Genomic DNA, 16,981 nt, shown 5'->3' with positions numbered 1-16,981 from the left:
TTGGGCAATTACCACAAAACTCAATTCCAGCTTTCCCTTAGCGAAATGGAACCTTGTAGTAAAATTTCAGAAAGATCCATACACTTACACACAAGTTATTGTCATGAAACTAGAAAAATGCTTGTTTTTTGCCCCCTTTTGGCCCCTTATTCCTAAAATTTCGAGGAAATTAACCCCAAAATCAATCCCATCATCGACCCTTTGTGATATGGAATCTTGTAGTACAATGTCAAAGAGATCCATACAATAACACACAAGTTATGTCTGGAAGTTACAAAAATGCTTATTTTCGGCCCCTTTTTGGCCCCTAATTATTTAACTGTTGGTACCATAACCCCCAAAATCAATCCCCACCTTCCTATTGTGGTATTGAACCTTATGGTAAAATTTCATAGAGATCCATTCACTTAAACTAAAGTTAGAGTGCGAAAACCATTGTGTATTCGGACGACGACGCCAACGTCATACCAATATACGACCACAAAATTTTTTTGCGGTCGTATAAAAATTAGCAAAACCCGCACTGCATATCAGGCTATAAAAGGCCCAGATATGACAAATGTAAAACAATTCAAATGAGAAAACTAATGGCATAATTAATAAAAAAAACAATAAAAAAACAATAAAAAAAAACAAATATGGTTAACAGTTACAAACAACAACCACTGATATACAAGCTCCTGACTTAGGACAGGAACATAGAGAATGTAGCAGGGTTAAACATATTTGTGGCCATGCCAACCCTCCCCTAACCTGAGTCAGTGGTGTAACAGCACAACTTATCAGATCAATACAAAGCACAAAAACACAAAAGACCCAAAGTACAGATCTGACAGTATGCACATTTAGTGAAAGCTAGTCCAAAGCCAATAACAACTAGTAAAAAAATCCTGTAACTGGGAATAAAATTTCACTCATTACACATAAAACTTTCAATGGATTTAGTGTAAAGACTTCATTAACATTCAGAAAACATGACCTTGTACAATGTTAAAACATAGAGCTATCGACAGATTTTAATTGTAAATTTGTGTTTAGCAATAATATTTAGTTTGGTTTCTTTGAAAACAAAATCAATATTTATACCAATAAAATCAATATTCAAAGGTCTAAAAACTGTGTCGAATTGGTCACCTTTTAGGATAAGTTTTTTTTAGGATCAAGGATCAATAAGTTTACCCCGATCGTATCTAAATTTACAGGCTGGGTAAACAACATCACCATTAAAAATGGGATGTGCTATCCCTTTTGTAATAAGTTTTCTACAGGTACACCCAAAGTTCCAAAATAAATCTTTGTACCAATGAAAGAATTTAATAAGGTTTTAAGTAATTTCTTGGTAAGGAAATCTTTGACTTAATCGTTTACCAATAAGTAATACATGATAGATTACTTCACTGAAAAATAAAACGTCACTACAGACACAGACATAGCGAATACAAGTTGAGATATACATGTATAAACACAGTAAGATGGTGCTAAAGGAACGTCACTGTCCAAAAAAGGAAAATTAACAAGCATTCTGAGAGTATATACATAGTCCCCTACCGGTTAAAAATTAATTGTACTGGAACAAAATGCTAACTTGATCTATAACTTGTCATGGTGTAAACTATATTACAAATATCAAATCAATATCTTCATGCATGACGAAAAAAAGTGTGGAAAACTGATTATTTAAGTGAATTTTCTAAGTCCAAGGACCATAACTCTGCATAAAATCATCAGACCAGAACAAAATTCGAACTTGGTCTGTAACATGTCATGATAAAACTATATACCAATTATCAAATCAATATCTTCAAACACGAAGAAAAAAAGTGTGGAAAACTGATTTGCCAGACTGACAGATGGACAGACAGACAGACAGACGGAGTGTAAACCTAAAGTCCCCTTCAACTTCGTCAGTAGGGGACTAAAAATAGGATACAAAAAATCGTCCCTTTTGTCATAAATTATTGTGAAGAGTTTCCAGTGAGTCCTCTATCAATTAATTCAATAAATCTGAACTAGTTATACAGCTTTAATAAATACAAAATATTGCACAAATCAATAAATTATCAACGGCATCATTCACTTTTGTTCACTGTCTTTATTTGGTTCTTCTTTAATGTCTGTGGAATGTTTAGTTTGCAGGTAATCTTCAGTTTTAAATATGTTTGGCACTTCATAATCTGCTTGCTTTGTTACTTTAGTCTGCGTTCTTTTCTGAAAATAAAAAAAGAAAACAGTCAAAGCACATGAATATGTGTCTATAGGACACATGCTGCCCTACTTGCAGAGCAGAAAACAAAATGCACTCTGCTATCTTTGGCAGGCATAAAATTAGGATTTTAATGTACAGGACAGTCAGATATTTAAAGGCTTTAATTGTCAAGGTCCAGACTACAATTCAAAGCTGCATAAAATAACATTTTTTTTTTCCTCAGAAGGACTAGTTGTAATTTTCACAAATGTAGCTGTGTCAAACAGGGTCATTGCCATGTTGGTTCAATTCTGAATGACTTCTGTCTTTGATTGATGACTATCTGCATCCTTCACAAAGGACAATTCCTAAGAATTTCCTACAGAATGTTTTATGTAAGATCTAGCATTAGACTAAAGTTCAATAAATTTTCATTCTCTTTTTCATTTATAATTATTTTTGTGTTCCTGTCCATTTAATTTTTTTAATGGTTTTTCCTGTGATATCTATGGGATTTGAACAGGTCTTTTTATTATTTGCATCAAAGGGGTGCTGTATAAATGACATGAAACCAAACTTCCTTTTATTCATATATACAAATTTCTTAAACCTTGATTAAAAAAAAATAAACTGTTATCACAGAGATATGTCTCTCCTTTTTGTAATTTAGATAATGCAAATGTTGAAATTAAAATAGCAATACTTTAACATGTAAGTTATGCAAATATTCAAAGTCGATGAACCATGACTGAAGGTACATGGCTAAAAAATCTCCATGGAAATGAGATGTGCCAATGCTAATACAACTGCATACCAAATACCATTGACTTATTATAAGTCGTTCCCTTTAAACAAACCTAAACACAAACATTAACTTGTAAACTATGTAAAAGTTTCAAAGTTAATGAACCATGATCAGGGGTAGGGCTATATAATCTCCATGGAAACGATACTTGCAAATGCCAATAAATTTGCATACCAAATATCATTGACTTAATATTAGCAGTTCATCTTAAACTGATCTAATCACAAACTAATACATGTAAACTAAGCAAAAGTTTCAAAGTAAATAGACCATGACTGAGGGGGCGTGGCCAAATATTCTTCATGGAAATGAGATGTGCTAATGCTTGTACAACTGAACACCAATTAACATTGGCCTACCACTAATGGTTCCCCTTGAACTGACCTAATCACAACCTAATACATGTTAACTTAGCAGAATTTTGAAAGTCTATAGACCATGACTAAGGGGGCGGAGCCAAATAATCGCCATGGAAATGAGATATGCCAATGCCTATACAACTGCATACCAAATATCATTGACCTACCACTAGTGGTTCCCCATAAATTGACCTAATCACTAACTGATACATGTAAACTATGAAAAGTTTCAAAGTCAATAGACCTTGACTGAAGGGGCTGGGCCAAATAATCTCCATGGTAATGAGATGTGCCAATGCTAATACAACTGCATACCAAATATCATTGACCTACCACTAGTGGTTCACCATGAACTAGACCTAATCACAAACTAATACATTGTTGACGCCGCCGCCGCCGCCGGAAACAGCATAACTATGTCTCGCTTTTTGACTCCGTCAAGGCGAGACAAAAACTAAAGTATGTTTTTTTTGGTTTCAAACATTATCAGGAAGGAATATTGATTAATAATTGGCTATTACCGGTCAGTTGGGTTCAATTTGGTCAAAATAAGCCCCAAAACTTCACTGATACATTATTGAATTACAAGACCTAAATAACTCCATATGCATGCGAACTATTATTTCAACTCCTGATTGTGCAATATGGCAATTATTATTCAATATTCCTTCTTGATTTCTCTAATAGCTCTGTTTTGAAGTCTCATCCTTATATCATTATAATGTCAAGTCAATATTATTATAAAAAGGTCATTTGATTTTGAGCTACTTACGGGACTAACAAATGACGATAACATTTTCTTCAGACCACTAAATGATCCCATCTGATCTTCAGCCTTCACCAGTTCAGTTTCCATTATAGATACATTGTCCTTCACTAACAGTACAAATTTCTGTGAAATGAGATGGTTAAGCATTTTGTAGAGATATTTATAGACATTGACACACAGCCCTAGATTATGATAAAGCAAGGCAGATCTAAATGTATACTGGTGATTGTGAATTCATTTATTGTCATAGGTAACAATTTTTGTGGGTAGGGAAAATTTGTTGTATTTTCATGGAGTTTTGATTTTGTAGTTAAACAAAAGTCTGCATACAAACCTATAGAAAATTTTCACTTCATTGAATATTGAAATTCGAGGTTCACCTGTACCAATGAAATCCATGAAAATTGATATCTCACAAATAATAATGCATCCACATAATGCTAGAAATTTCATTGAAAAAAAAAACATTTGGAAAATATTCATCATTCAGAACCTGAGATAATAAGGATTATTTCTGGGTAAAGGGAAATAACTCTTGAAAAGAGGAAAGTGTTCTTGTGGTTGTCTCATGAAGGTTTATAATGAGAATCAATGTGAAACCGAATTAAATTCATCTGTTTTCCAGACCTCTGTATAGTGTGGGTCAGATTGATAAGAGCAGCCCCCTCCACAATTACCTCTTTTCTTTGTTATTCAATTTTCAAACTTTGACTTTGGGTTCAAACTGCTTCTTTAATCTTCAGAACATAATAATAAATTGGTATGGTGATTGAACTTAAACCTGAATTTGGAAACCACTTTCAAAAAGCTGGACATCAAAAGTATGGAAAGGCTATGAATTGAAATATACAAGATGTTTGGTCAATCAGAACAAAAGTTATCAACAGAAACAACTGTTTCTACAGAAAGTATAATTATACTATTGCGTCTCCTGTTTTTCACAAACCAAAATATGATACTTTTATACAGTTTTTTTGTGACTTGCTCTCTAAGAAAATATTACCTCTAGTTTGTCAATTTTATCAAAAACACTCTGCATTTCATTACATTTGTTTTGTATTAATGGCATGGCATCATTCATACAAATAGCTGTGTCACTTCTAACCTGCAATACAATAAAAGTTATCACACATGGTAATAAGTTTTTATTAAGAAAGTAACTGTAAACACTGAGCTTATATATAATTTTGACATTTTTACCTATTATGTCTGATTGTTTTGTTCACACATTGTTGTCAATATAATGGAATTTTATGCCACTATCATGCAAGTGAGAGGTTTGGCTAGCTATAAAACCAGGTTTAATCCACCATTTTCTAAATAAGGAAATGCCTGTACCAAGTCAGGAATATGACAGTTGTTTTCTATTCGTTTGATGTGTTTGAGCTTTGGATTTTGCCTTTTGATTAGGGACTTTCCGATTTGAATTTTCCTTGGAGTTCGTTTTTTTGTTTCTTTACCATATATATATATATATACATGTACATGTATATAAACAAGTCTAAATTGAAAACAACGTTCAAACCTATGATTGCGTTGGATAAAATCCGCAAATTTTATACGTGTGCTTGCAAAACAAATTTCTTAGTAGAGGGGTCTAAATACAGCACAAACAACATTTTCCAAAAGACCAAATGAGTGAAAAAGTATATTTTAACAAAACGCATTTGACTAGCAGGTTGAACAACTGATGTTCTTAAACCCTGCTGACTGCCATGGGCGACTGCCAAATAAACGGATCACAAGATGTAACAAAATAGATCTTATATAATATATATACTTCTGTCCCATTCAGTGAACATACATATATATGTCTTGACTCAATAGGTAGCTATTGGTCATGTTTGGAATTTTAAATGCATGACAGAAAAATTGCATCCTGGTAATGTTTTCAAAAGCATACAGAAACATTGTGATTGGCTTACAACTTCCTTTACAATAGAAATTCAACAAATGATGTCACATTATGATTTACATTTTGGAGGGGCCTGATGGGGGGGTCTCATCACGATTCAAGAGTTGATTTTTTTGTCAATCACGATTCATAGAAAATAAATTTCCATGATCACGGATCACGAAAATATAAAAAAAAAAAAATCTGTAGAAAAACGGATCACGATAGCCAAAATGCGCCGATCACGAAGAAAGAAAATAACCCATCAGGCCCCTCATTTTGGGGTACGAACAATAAAATTACCCTTAGTCCAATAGATTCTGAATGTTTAATTGTTTTTCAGTGATTATTTATATAGAAACTAATTTTTCTGCATAAAGTTTGACGTTTCAAAGAAGTCACTTCATGTAAGCATTTAGAGGACACTGATAATTCATCCTACTCTTTTCTTTTACTGTCTTATGATATCATGATGCTGAGAGTATGACATTGTGACCTGCATGTATTCAGTTAAATAGTGCTAAGAAATTCTTAATCCATGAAATGCTCAGAACTTGAACAATTTTATCTGTAATATTATATATTTCAAATAAGAGGTTGGGTGACAATGAACAGAAGTTCCTATCTTGATCAGATCTACTAATTTACTCTCTGCTAAATTTACTCAATACATTTCTAGACATCCAGTGATATAGTAAAACTTGACATATTGAACAGAAACCTGTCTATTTTCGAAGACCATATGTTGACCTCTAATTCATCTTTGGGTTCTTAGTGTTGTTGGGTTGATGTCTCATTGACATTTACCCCCAATTTGCTTCTTATTTAAGTTCCTTTTGTCTGTTTCTATTGAACCTGTGCTTGTGTCCGTAATCGTTTTTAAAGCACAGTCAGCAGATAATTTCTATTTTTTTCAAATTTCCTCAATATGCAACTTTTTACCTCTAAAAAAAGTTATATTTTTCTAAGGAGTCTTTTAAAACATTCAATGACATTCAAGTGTATAATTGATTGAACTTCATTTCAAAATAATATCAGAAATCATTTTTTATCACAAAACAAAGAATCCCTGTAAATCAAGGAAAGATTCTAAAAGGATTACTGTAACAAGGGAAATTTTCACAGGTGATTTACACAGATTATTTTCTCTATAAGGATAACATCCCTAATGTATCTCCTTGCCTAAGTACGATCTTTATGGAATATCAGAATCAGGGACAAGAAAAACACAAAAAATAAAACCTCATGAACAGGTTTGTCCCATGAAATCAAGAAATGTAATCTCAGCAAAACTAGATCATTTTATAGTATAAGGTACCAGAAGAAGATTTTCTTCAATAAAAGTGGGTAAACCTTTGTCAGATTATTTGGGTCTCTATTCTTTATCAATTTTTGGCCCATTTTTCTGAAGTAATTGCCTATCATTCTCTATTCTGTATAAACCCCATCCACACCCTCATACTAGTATTTAAACTTATGTTTAGGTCAAAATTACCAATTCAACCAGTTGACCAAATTCTTCCAACTTTGTCAGCATCTCTTCTACAGTTGTGAAAAATTTTCCATACTGAAATGAGAAGGTTGTAAATAATTAAAATTCAATTCTACTTATACATCAAAGATTTTGCAATTAAGTAACTGGATGTTTCCATTAGTCGGACAGAAATTATTGTACATTCTTTTAATAATTGTAAAACAACCACAGTTTCAATTCTGTGTTTATTTTGTAGATGTATGCTTATTTACTATAAAGTTCCACAAAATCTAATTTGGATCCATACTGAATCATAAAAAAATGGGTTTGAACCAACCTACACAATCCCAAGATTCTGCATTGAGGAGTACCTAAAGTTAATAATTCCATGCTTAACTTCACAACCGTAAAATCAAATAACTGATGTTTTGTTTCATTTCTCCACATTTTTAGGACAATTTAACAATTATCCTTGCTTACTATTCATTTTGTAAAAAAAAGATGGCCGTGACATATTTTAATCGCTCATTTTTTAAAAAGTTGACTTTTTGTGGATGTTGCATGTGACGTGTCCATAGATTTGACTTTTTCACTACATACTTCATCTGTTGATATATAATGTGACTGTTTTGTGTTTATCTAAATATGTTTAGCTATGCTGAAAGAAGTGCATAATCATGATAATTGCAAATTAGGAAAATACAAATTGTTAGTCTATAGGAAAACTTTTAAAGATTTCCACTGCTGTTTTACAAAATGGGTGCAAATTGGGTATTGTGACATTAATAATTGCGTCAGTAGAGGTCACAAAACAAGATAACTAAATCTTGTGCACATTTTAATGTCTTTATGGGTGTTTTGAACCTAGATATGATCAGATATGTCTTTTGATTACTTGTGTATAGTTTGGTTGCTGTCTCATTGACCTATACACCACATAATCTCCTTTTATTCATATCTGTATGAAATAAATTCGTAGCAAAAAGCTGTATTTTGATACATGATATATAGTCATTTATACTGATTTATTACTTTTATAACAAAACCAGTGGCAGTGAAGGGTGAACTTTGATCAAGTTTTAATCTTATGTTCGTATGAAAATAGATTGCACATAAACTACCTCGGCTTCCGTATCAATTTTCATGTATTGTGAGTATTCAATAGCAAGGTCTGCCACAACTTTCGAACTAGGATCATTGTTTTCTTCTGTTTCTTCTGGATTCAGCTTTTCAACATTTTCTACTTCCATTTTCATTTATGACAATAAAGTGTGCATTTCAACATTGGGTAACATCGTTTCGTTTATCACTGTGTAGTGTTCATTTTAGGTTTTCAGGTTAGTCAAGCGTCTTGTGGATTGTTTTTCTTGTTATAATTATGACAATTCAAGAGCCACGTAGAACATTTTCAAAATATCACCTGAATTATAAGTGAAAAATCTTATGATTAGTCTTTAAACTTTTACTGACTGTTCTTTATAAAATTATACAGTATGACATAAAATATGTGCTTTCAGAAATAAAAATAAATAATTGGGGTCACGGGATACGTTCTATTGCTACCGGAGACATATATACACAACATGTATATGTGTATATATGTCTCAGTTGCTACTTGGCAAAATTGGCAACTTCATAATTAACACATTAATTTCTTTTTATTACCGTTGCATTAAAGCCAGTATTGGTATCCACAACGTATTTATACAGATACAGATCATATAAGATCATATTACAATGTAGTTACATTATTTGATTTATCTTCTATCTCCCCTCATATGGCAAAGTTGTAAAATACTGAATAAGACAAAAAATATTCCGAGTGTATTTGATGAAAAAAGCAGTCGTAAAAATATGATAAAACAAATACTTTTCTTCAGTAGATGAATAGTCTCATAAATTAATCAAATTGGTCTCTCAAATTTTGCACATTTCCTTTAAAATCTTGACCGACTGCTTTTCATTACTAATACTTCAAGGACGTATAACTAACATACGTCCTTGATTACTATTACAATTCAAGATGGCGGTAGACTCCCGTATTACCTTAACCGACTGTGCGAGGGCTTAATAGCCAGTCAAGGTAGTTAAAACACCCCATAAGTAAGTTCTACCTTAACCGACCGTGCGAGGGCTTTATAGCCAGTCAAGGTCGTTAAAAGCCCCCATAAGTTCTACCTTTAAGGGTAAAAATTGCAGACTCGCGATGAGTATTATAAAAAAAAAATGAGTATTATAAAAGATTGAAATATAAACAAAGTCAGAGAAGGACAGACGTACACCACCAAACGAAAAAAAGATGAACGACAGTCTACAAAACACTTAGAAAGTTATAAATTAAGTATGCGGCAAGTTGAAACCCAACCAAAACCAAGGGGGAGACTGGGGTGCCCCGGAAAGGTAAGTAGATCCTGCTCGACTAGTATTGCTCCTCGCCTTTGACCGGAGGTAAATCGTTTCCTGTTAAGAAATTCACAAAAAAGAAAAATACTTCAGATCTGGTCAATTTTACACAGTCGACCTAAATGAAACTATTTAGCAAGGCTACCTTTTAAAGAAGAGGGGCGAAAGATACCAGAGGGACATTCAAACTCATGAATCGAAAATAAACTGACAACGCCATGGCTAAAAAGAAAAAGACAAAAAGACAAACAATAGTATACAAAACACAACATTGAAAACTAAAGACTTAGCAACACGAACCCCACCAAAAACTAGGGGTGGTCTCAGGTGCTCCGGAAGGGTAAGCAGATCCTGCTCAACATGTGGAACCCGTCGTGTTGCTCATTTTAGTACAAACCCGGTAAATAGTCTAATTCGGTAGGTCACATTCGTGAAAAGGGAACGGGATTGTAGTTATGACCTTAGGAACAAATCACTATCTATATATATACAGTCTTTCCAAGAATTTTCTTCTTTTTCAGTCTTTATATAAAATGTACTGAATTCGAGAATTTTTTATTTGAATTATGACGTAATTGCAAACCGAAACCAAATAGAAAAAAAACATAGAAAAAAACCAAACAAAATAATCAGTTTTTTTATGGAAAATAATTTGACGAAAAGCGAAAAGTATTGTTTTTGAAGGACTTTGAACAATCTATTTAAGGACTAGAAGGATATTTTGTTTAGAATCAAAATCTGATTTATTTCGCCCCAAGCGCAGGTAGTTGCAATGTATCTCTGAAGCGCGGTTTCAAATTGATTGCTGATATAACATAACAAACAAACGATGATTTCGGTGCTCACAACAGATGCCATTTGGCAGATGGACCACTAAACTTTGTCTGTGGGGATGCTTCAAGTGTGAAATCTTGGTATTCAGTAGCATTAAAGGGGCATTAGCTGTCAAATTCATGTTCACCGATTTGATTCAAATTCTCATTTGATTTATAACATATTAAAACATATATATCCAATTTATAAAAAGGTCTAAAATAAACAATTTACGATGCATTGACTCGATGATATGCAACAGCATTTCGTGTGTATTTTAGTCTAGAAGCCATCTACTTAACCATTGGGGTGACGTCTGAAGACTGCCGACGGTCATATAATCCAATATAAACATAAATATAGAGATAAATATATAGCGAACACGTGCAATTGGATTTTTCTAGGTCTGTTTGATTTCATATTATATCTTAAAAGAATATGTTAATCATCGTTTTTACCTGTATAAGAATGAGTTTTTTTGGATTGAATCATGCAGTCAACCAAATGGTTTACCCTTGTATTACTTTCAATGTTGGCATTCTTTTCCTTTTAATAGATGAACTCGCCTAGTTTATGCGGAACCCACTCTTTAGCTAAGGGGTTAAATTGAAGGTCACATGGATACGAAGTCAATGGGGTCGAATTATTCACTTGCAAGTGAGTAATTCATCAGTCATGTTTCTTAATTTATTTTGACAAAATTGATACAAACTGACTGCTAAAAGCGAATTGTTATTTCACTGTTTCACTTTCATTAATGACTGAACAAAAAAAATATATATATAACTAGACAGTCACATGATTACCCAGATTTTCCCTCTGTATAAGACATTGGGGGTATATATTGGGTTTCTAAGTGAACTTTTAATAACTTTATCATGTAGTTTAATATGCGTAACACACACAAAAACGGTGACTTTGGGGATGACAACATTCTCCATATATGGAAGACAACTTTATGTTTATAAATTCGAATTTGAAAAGAAGTCTTGACAATATCACGAGCACTTGTAACCCCTGTAAAATTGAAATTTCAGTGGCATTAACATATCATTTTAAAATAATCGTATAACAGGGTTTTGAAAAGTAGAAATAACAAATTTTAACATCAGTTTACTCTATGCTCGTGGATTCTATACATATAAAAATAAGGAGATGTAGAGATAAGGACAAGGATCACGGCAAACAAGTACAGGTCGCCATAGGGCTTTCGATAAGGAACGACCCCATACCGTATAGCAAGATATACTAAAACATCCTTGGAAATGGAAAGAAAATGTTATCAATTCAAAGAGTAAACCAACGCAAACAAAACAACTGACAAGTGATAAACAAATTAAAGAACCAAGCAATTAAAGACTACTCGCAGTTACCGAAAGCTAGTTCAAAGCCCAAGCTCAACTAATAGATAGACCATACATTCTTAGACAAAATATACCAATCTATATACTTCAAACGGATTTTGTGTGAAGACGTTATAAGTAATCTGAAACTAGAGGCTCTAAAGAGCCTGTGTCGCTCACCTTGGTCTATGTGCATATTAAACAAAGGACACAGATGGATTCATGACAAAATTGTGTTTTGGTGATGGTGATGTGTTCGTAGATCTTACTTTACTGAACATTCTTGCTCCTTACTATTATCTTTATCTATAATGAACTTGGCCCGGTAGTTACAGTAGAAAATACTTTGTAAAAATTTACAAAAATTTACAAAATTTATGAAAATTGTAAAAAATTGACTATAAAGGGCAATAACTCCTTAAGGGGTCAACTGACAATTTTGGTCATGTTGCCTTATTTGTAGATCTAACTTTGCTGTACATTATTGCTGTTTACAGTTTATCTCTATCTATAATAATATTCAAGATAATAACCAAAAGCTGCAAAATTTTCTTAAAATTACCAATTCAGGGGCAGCAACCCAACAACGTGTTGCCTGATTGGTCTGAAAATTTCAGGGCAGATAGATCTTGACCTAATTAACAATTTTATCCGCATCAGATTTGCTCTAAATGCTTTGGTTTCAGAGATATGAGCCAAAAACTGCATTTTACCCTATGTACTATTTTTTAGCCATGTCGGCCATCTTGGTTCGCGGGCGGGGTCATCGGACACATTTTTTAAACTAGATACCCTAATGATGATTGTGGACAAGTTTGGTTAAGTTTGTCTCAGCAGTTTCAGAGGAGAAGATTTTTGTAAAAGATTACAAAAATTTACGAAAAATGGTTAAAAATTGACTATAAAGGGCAATAACGCCTTAAGGGGTCAACTGACCATTTTGGTCAAGTTGACTCATTTGTAGATCTTACTTTGCTGAACATTATTGCTGTTTACAGTTTATCTCTATCTATAATAATATTCAAGATAATAACCAAAAACGGCAAAATTTCCTTAAAATTACCAATTCAGGGGCAGCAACCCAACAACGGGTTGTCCGATTCATCTGAAAATTTCAGGGCAGATAGATCTTGACCTGATAAACAATTTTACTCGCGTCAGATTTGCTCTAAATGCTTTGGTTTCAGAGATATAAGCCAAAAACTGCATTTTACCCCTATGTTCTATTTTTAGCCATGGCGGCCATCTTGGTTGGCAGGCGGGGTCATCGGACACATTTTTTAAACTAGATACCCTAATGATGATTGTGGCCAAGTTTGGTTAAATTTGGCCTAGTAGTTTCAGAGGGGAAGATTTTTGTAAAAGTTAACGGACGACGACGACGGACGACGACGGACGACGGACGACGGACGCCAAGTGATGAGAAAAGCACCTTTGGCCCTTTGGGCCAGGTGAGCTAAAAAGCATGACCTTGTGCAATGCCAAAAAAGGTAATAATCGACAGGATGCAGCTGTTTATAATGATTGGATATCAATATATGTTTAGTTATGTACTATATTATTGAAAGAAAAATCAATGTTAGTATCGATAAAGACAATTTTACAAGATATTACTACAATGTTCAATTCTTTTAAGAATAAGATTTTTTTTCAAAGAACAAATCAGTTTACATTTATCGTTTGTTTGCTTCTATCTGCGGGATTTTTAATTGGCTTTTATCGCTGAAAGTGTAAAAGTAACATATATAATTTAACAATATTCATATGCAGATCTTCATGCAGTAGCATGCAAGAATTTATAAAAAAAAATAAGATAACACTTTTTACCAAACATGTCTAACTTTTCAAGTGTTAAGGTGCATTTTCTCTACATAAATATGTTATTATTATATATATCATGTTTGATTTTTTAAACAATCAGCATAAAAGTGCGCTCTTTATATATATTCGGAATAGTTGTGTTAAAGAGTACCCAACCTACACAATGAATGCGGAAGATTGTTTCATTTGAATGATCAAAAGAAAAATTAACAGATCGAATGCAGCTAGGTTAGAGGCACTTTAACTCAACATATAAAAATTGTTTAAAATCAAATAAATCTTTTTGATAAACGTTCTAAAAGGGTGTTTTGTTTATCCGGTTGAGTGGTAGGCACTTTAACTCAACATAAAAAGATTGTTTAAAAATCAAATAAATCCTTTTAAAGTTTTAAAAGGGTGTTTTTATTTACCCGGTAGTGTGGGCATAAAAACTATCTTGAGAATTTAGTAAATTCACATGGAATTTTTCTCTTTTTGTTCTTTTGGGATCAGTATTATTCTATTATCATCGACATCATTGCCAATCTTATTCATGATTATCATCATTATTATCAATATTATTTTTATCATGATCATTCTTCTTCCAGTGGCAAATATAACATGTATATCTGGACAATAACATGTTGATATGATATGAATAACTGTTTCTGTAACTAGTTTACAAGTTATGGTTGTTAGACCTCAGCTCAACCTCTTACGTCGAGTCGTGTTTTTCTGTCAGGATGTTCCTTCCCTTATTTCCGTATAGCCTTTGACTTTTCCTGAGTCATCCACAAGGCAGTGGAGCTATTTATCCCAAATGGCTTCCAGGGCTTCCAGGGCAGTAAGCAAGTAAATAAGTCAGTCAGTCAGTCAGTCAGTCGGTCGGTCGGTCGGTCGGTCGGTCGGTCGGTGAGTGAGTGAGTGATATGAATATGAACATACAGTATTTGGACTCCGGGTAGGATCTTTCTCTTACTCCTAAATGCCACGTGACTATAGATGAAAAACAATTCTTTGACCCAGGTTAATTGGAGGATTTTGCGCCAGCATACATGTTTAACCCCGCCACATTCTGAATGTGTCTGTCCAAAGTCGGGAACCTGTATTCGTTTGTTGCTGTATATCACATTTGTTTTTCGTTTATTGTTTTGTACGTAAATCAGGTCGTTAGTTTTTCTTGTTTGAACTGTTTTACGTTTGGCATTTTATAGCTTACTATGTGGTATTGTTTTTGCTCCGTATTGAAGGCCGTACGGTACGTCATTTGGACTCTGGTGGAGAGTTGTCTCATTGGAAATCATACCGCATCTTCCTAGTTTTATATTTGGCTTACTTCTTGACCTCCCGCATATGAGGCGAGAACGCTACTACGAGACCAACGAGATAGCTTTTCAACTGGAGACTTAGGAGGCTCAATATTGCAATGATTTCCCTAGAAAATAAAGGAGAATAAATATTAAGAAGACGCATTTATAACCTAAATCATGCATGTCATAATCGATTTTCATGCATTGGCGATCGATTATTTTTCAAACGTATTGCAAGGTGTTAGCGGTGGAATATAAACTGTCTTTGATAGGATAGGACTAGGTTAAAAAAAGGGAAAACCACCAGAAAATAATATCAGCTATATTATTCGAAATTTCAATCACGCAATTTATTAAAAAATGTGATTGGCCCGAGAAAAAGCATTGCTACACTTTTTAAATTTTGATATTTTACTAATTATAACTATATACTAGGTACTATTCGTTATGAAATAGATACGAATAATTCCAATACTACCTGATCATGAAAAAAAAATGACTTGATATTTTTAATGACATATATTGCAGATTATGGAATTGCATGTATTTCCCTTTTCAGTCTTTTTATAGTGCATTCTATATAATTTATATCTCCATGACCATATGTTTAAGTAGAATTTATGTGTAGTTTTTCTAATATAACTTTGTATTACGAACAAAACCACCCATGATTCACTGCTTGCATAATTATTAGGTGGAGTGGTACTTATAAAATGTACAAGAAATTCAAAACTATAAAAACTGAATTTATCTTCTATTCTTTTTCTTTAGCTCATCAAATCTATAACAAAGTTTAAAGAGTGGATGCACACGAGATAAAATAGTTTGAGAAGTTAAAGTGCACATTTTAAAAAATACAAACCTGAAAACTTAAAAACTCGATAACAAAATCTGAACCTGTCAGATTTTGAACTGATGTGCAAATTGGATTAAAATCTCAATTTTGTATATTAAAGTTGTTTGCCATAATAGTATGGTATCAATAAAAAGATCATATGAACCTTGAAAGACGGGCCGGACATAAACACCCTATAGTAACAGATGTAACCGCGAAAACTTAACATTGACCATGCAATGAACTATGAATATGAGGTCAAGGTCCGATGAACCCTTCATGACGGACAAGAGCACCAATTATTCCATACATGAAAAACAAAGATAACGTATTGCTTGTAGTATCTGAGAAACAAATATAACCACGAAACCTTAAAAGTTGACCAATGGTCCATGAAATTGAGGCCAAAGTCATATGCATCTAGCTAAACGGACATGAACAACATATAATCATTCCATTCTCCAATAAAGTTGACCGTTTGCTTGTAGTAGCTGAGACACATAACAATAAACCAATGAACAATGAAAAAGAGGTCAAGGTCAGATGAACCCTGCCAATCGGACTAATTCATCTTACAATCATTTCATACATAAAATATTGCTTGTATTCTCCGTGAAACGACTCTTTCATCTTACAATCATTTCATACATAGAATATTGCTTGTATTATCCGCGAAACGGACCATACCATAACTGGTAAAGCTTAACGTTCTCTCATAAACGAGACAACAAAGTCAGGGTCAGATGAAACTAACCCGACAGACATGTACACATCACAATCATTCCATACACCAATATAGGTGACTTAATTATTGATAATTGTATATGAGAAACATGCCAAACCACCACAACTTAACATCGACCAATGAACCATGAAAATGAGGTCAAGGTCATATTAAACCTGCACCTTACAATCATCACTTACAACAAATTTAGTGTACCGATTGTCTATAGTATCTGAGAATTGGACCCAATCAGGAAAACTAACCTTG

General features: G+C 33.3%; 1 protein-coding gene across 1 annotated transcript; it reads right to left on the bottom strand.

Moving 5' to 3' along the window:
- Positions 1–2,009: 2,009 nt before the first annotated feature.
- On the bottom strand, positions 2,010–8,766 carry LOC127702209 (biogenesis of lysosome-related organelles complex 1 subunit 4-like). Its single transcript, XM_052206321.1, has 5 exons — positions 8,608–8,766; positions 7,508–7,579; positions 5,122–5,223; positions 4,122–4,241; positions 2,010–2,208 (listed from the first exon to the last, which is right to left on the bottom strand). The coding sequence occupies exons 1-5, from the start codon at positions 8,740–8,742 to the stop codon at positions 2,074–2,076; spliced, it is 564 nt and encodes a 187-aa protein (XP_052062281.1). The 5' UTR covers positions 8,743–8,766; the 3' UTR covers positions 2,010–2,073.
- Positions 8,767–16,981: the final 8,215 nt, after the last annotated feature.

This window comes from Mytilus californianus, unplaced genomic scaffold (genome assembly GCF_021869535.1).
Source record: "Mytilus californianus isolate M0D057914Y unplaced genomic scaffold, xbMytCali1.0.p SCAF_5, whole genome shotgun sequence".
Taxonomy (NCBI): domain Eukaryota; kingdom Metazoa; phylum Mollusca; class Bivalvia; order Mytilida; family Mytilidae; genus Mytilus; species Mytilus californianus.
This window is presented reverse-complemented; position numbering and strand designations above follow the sequence as displayed.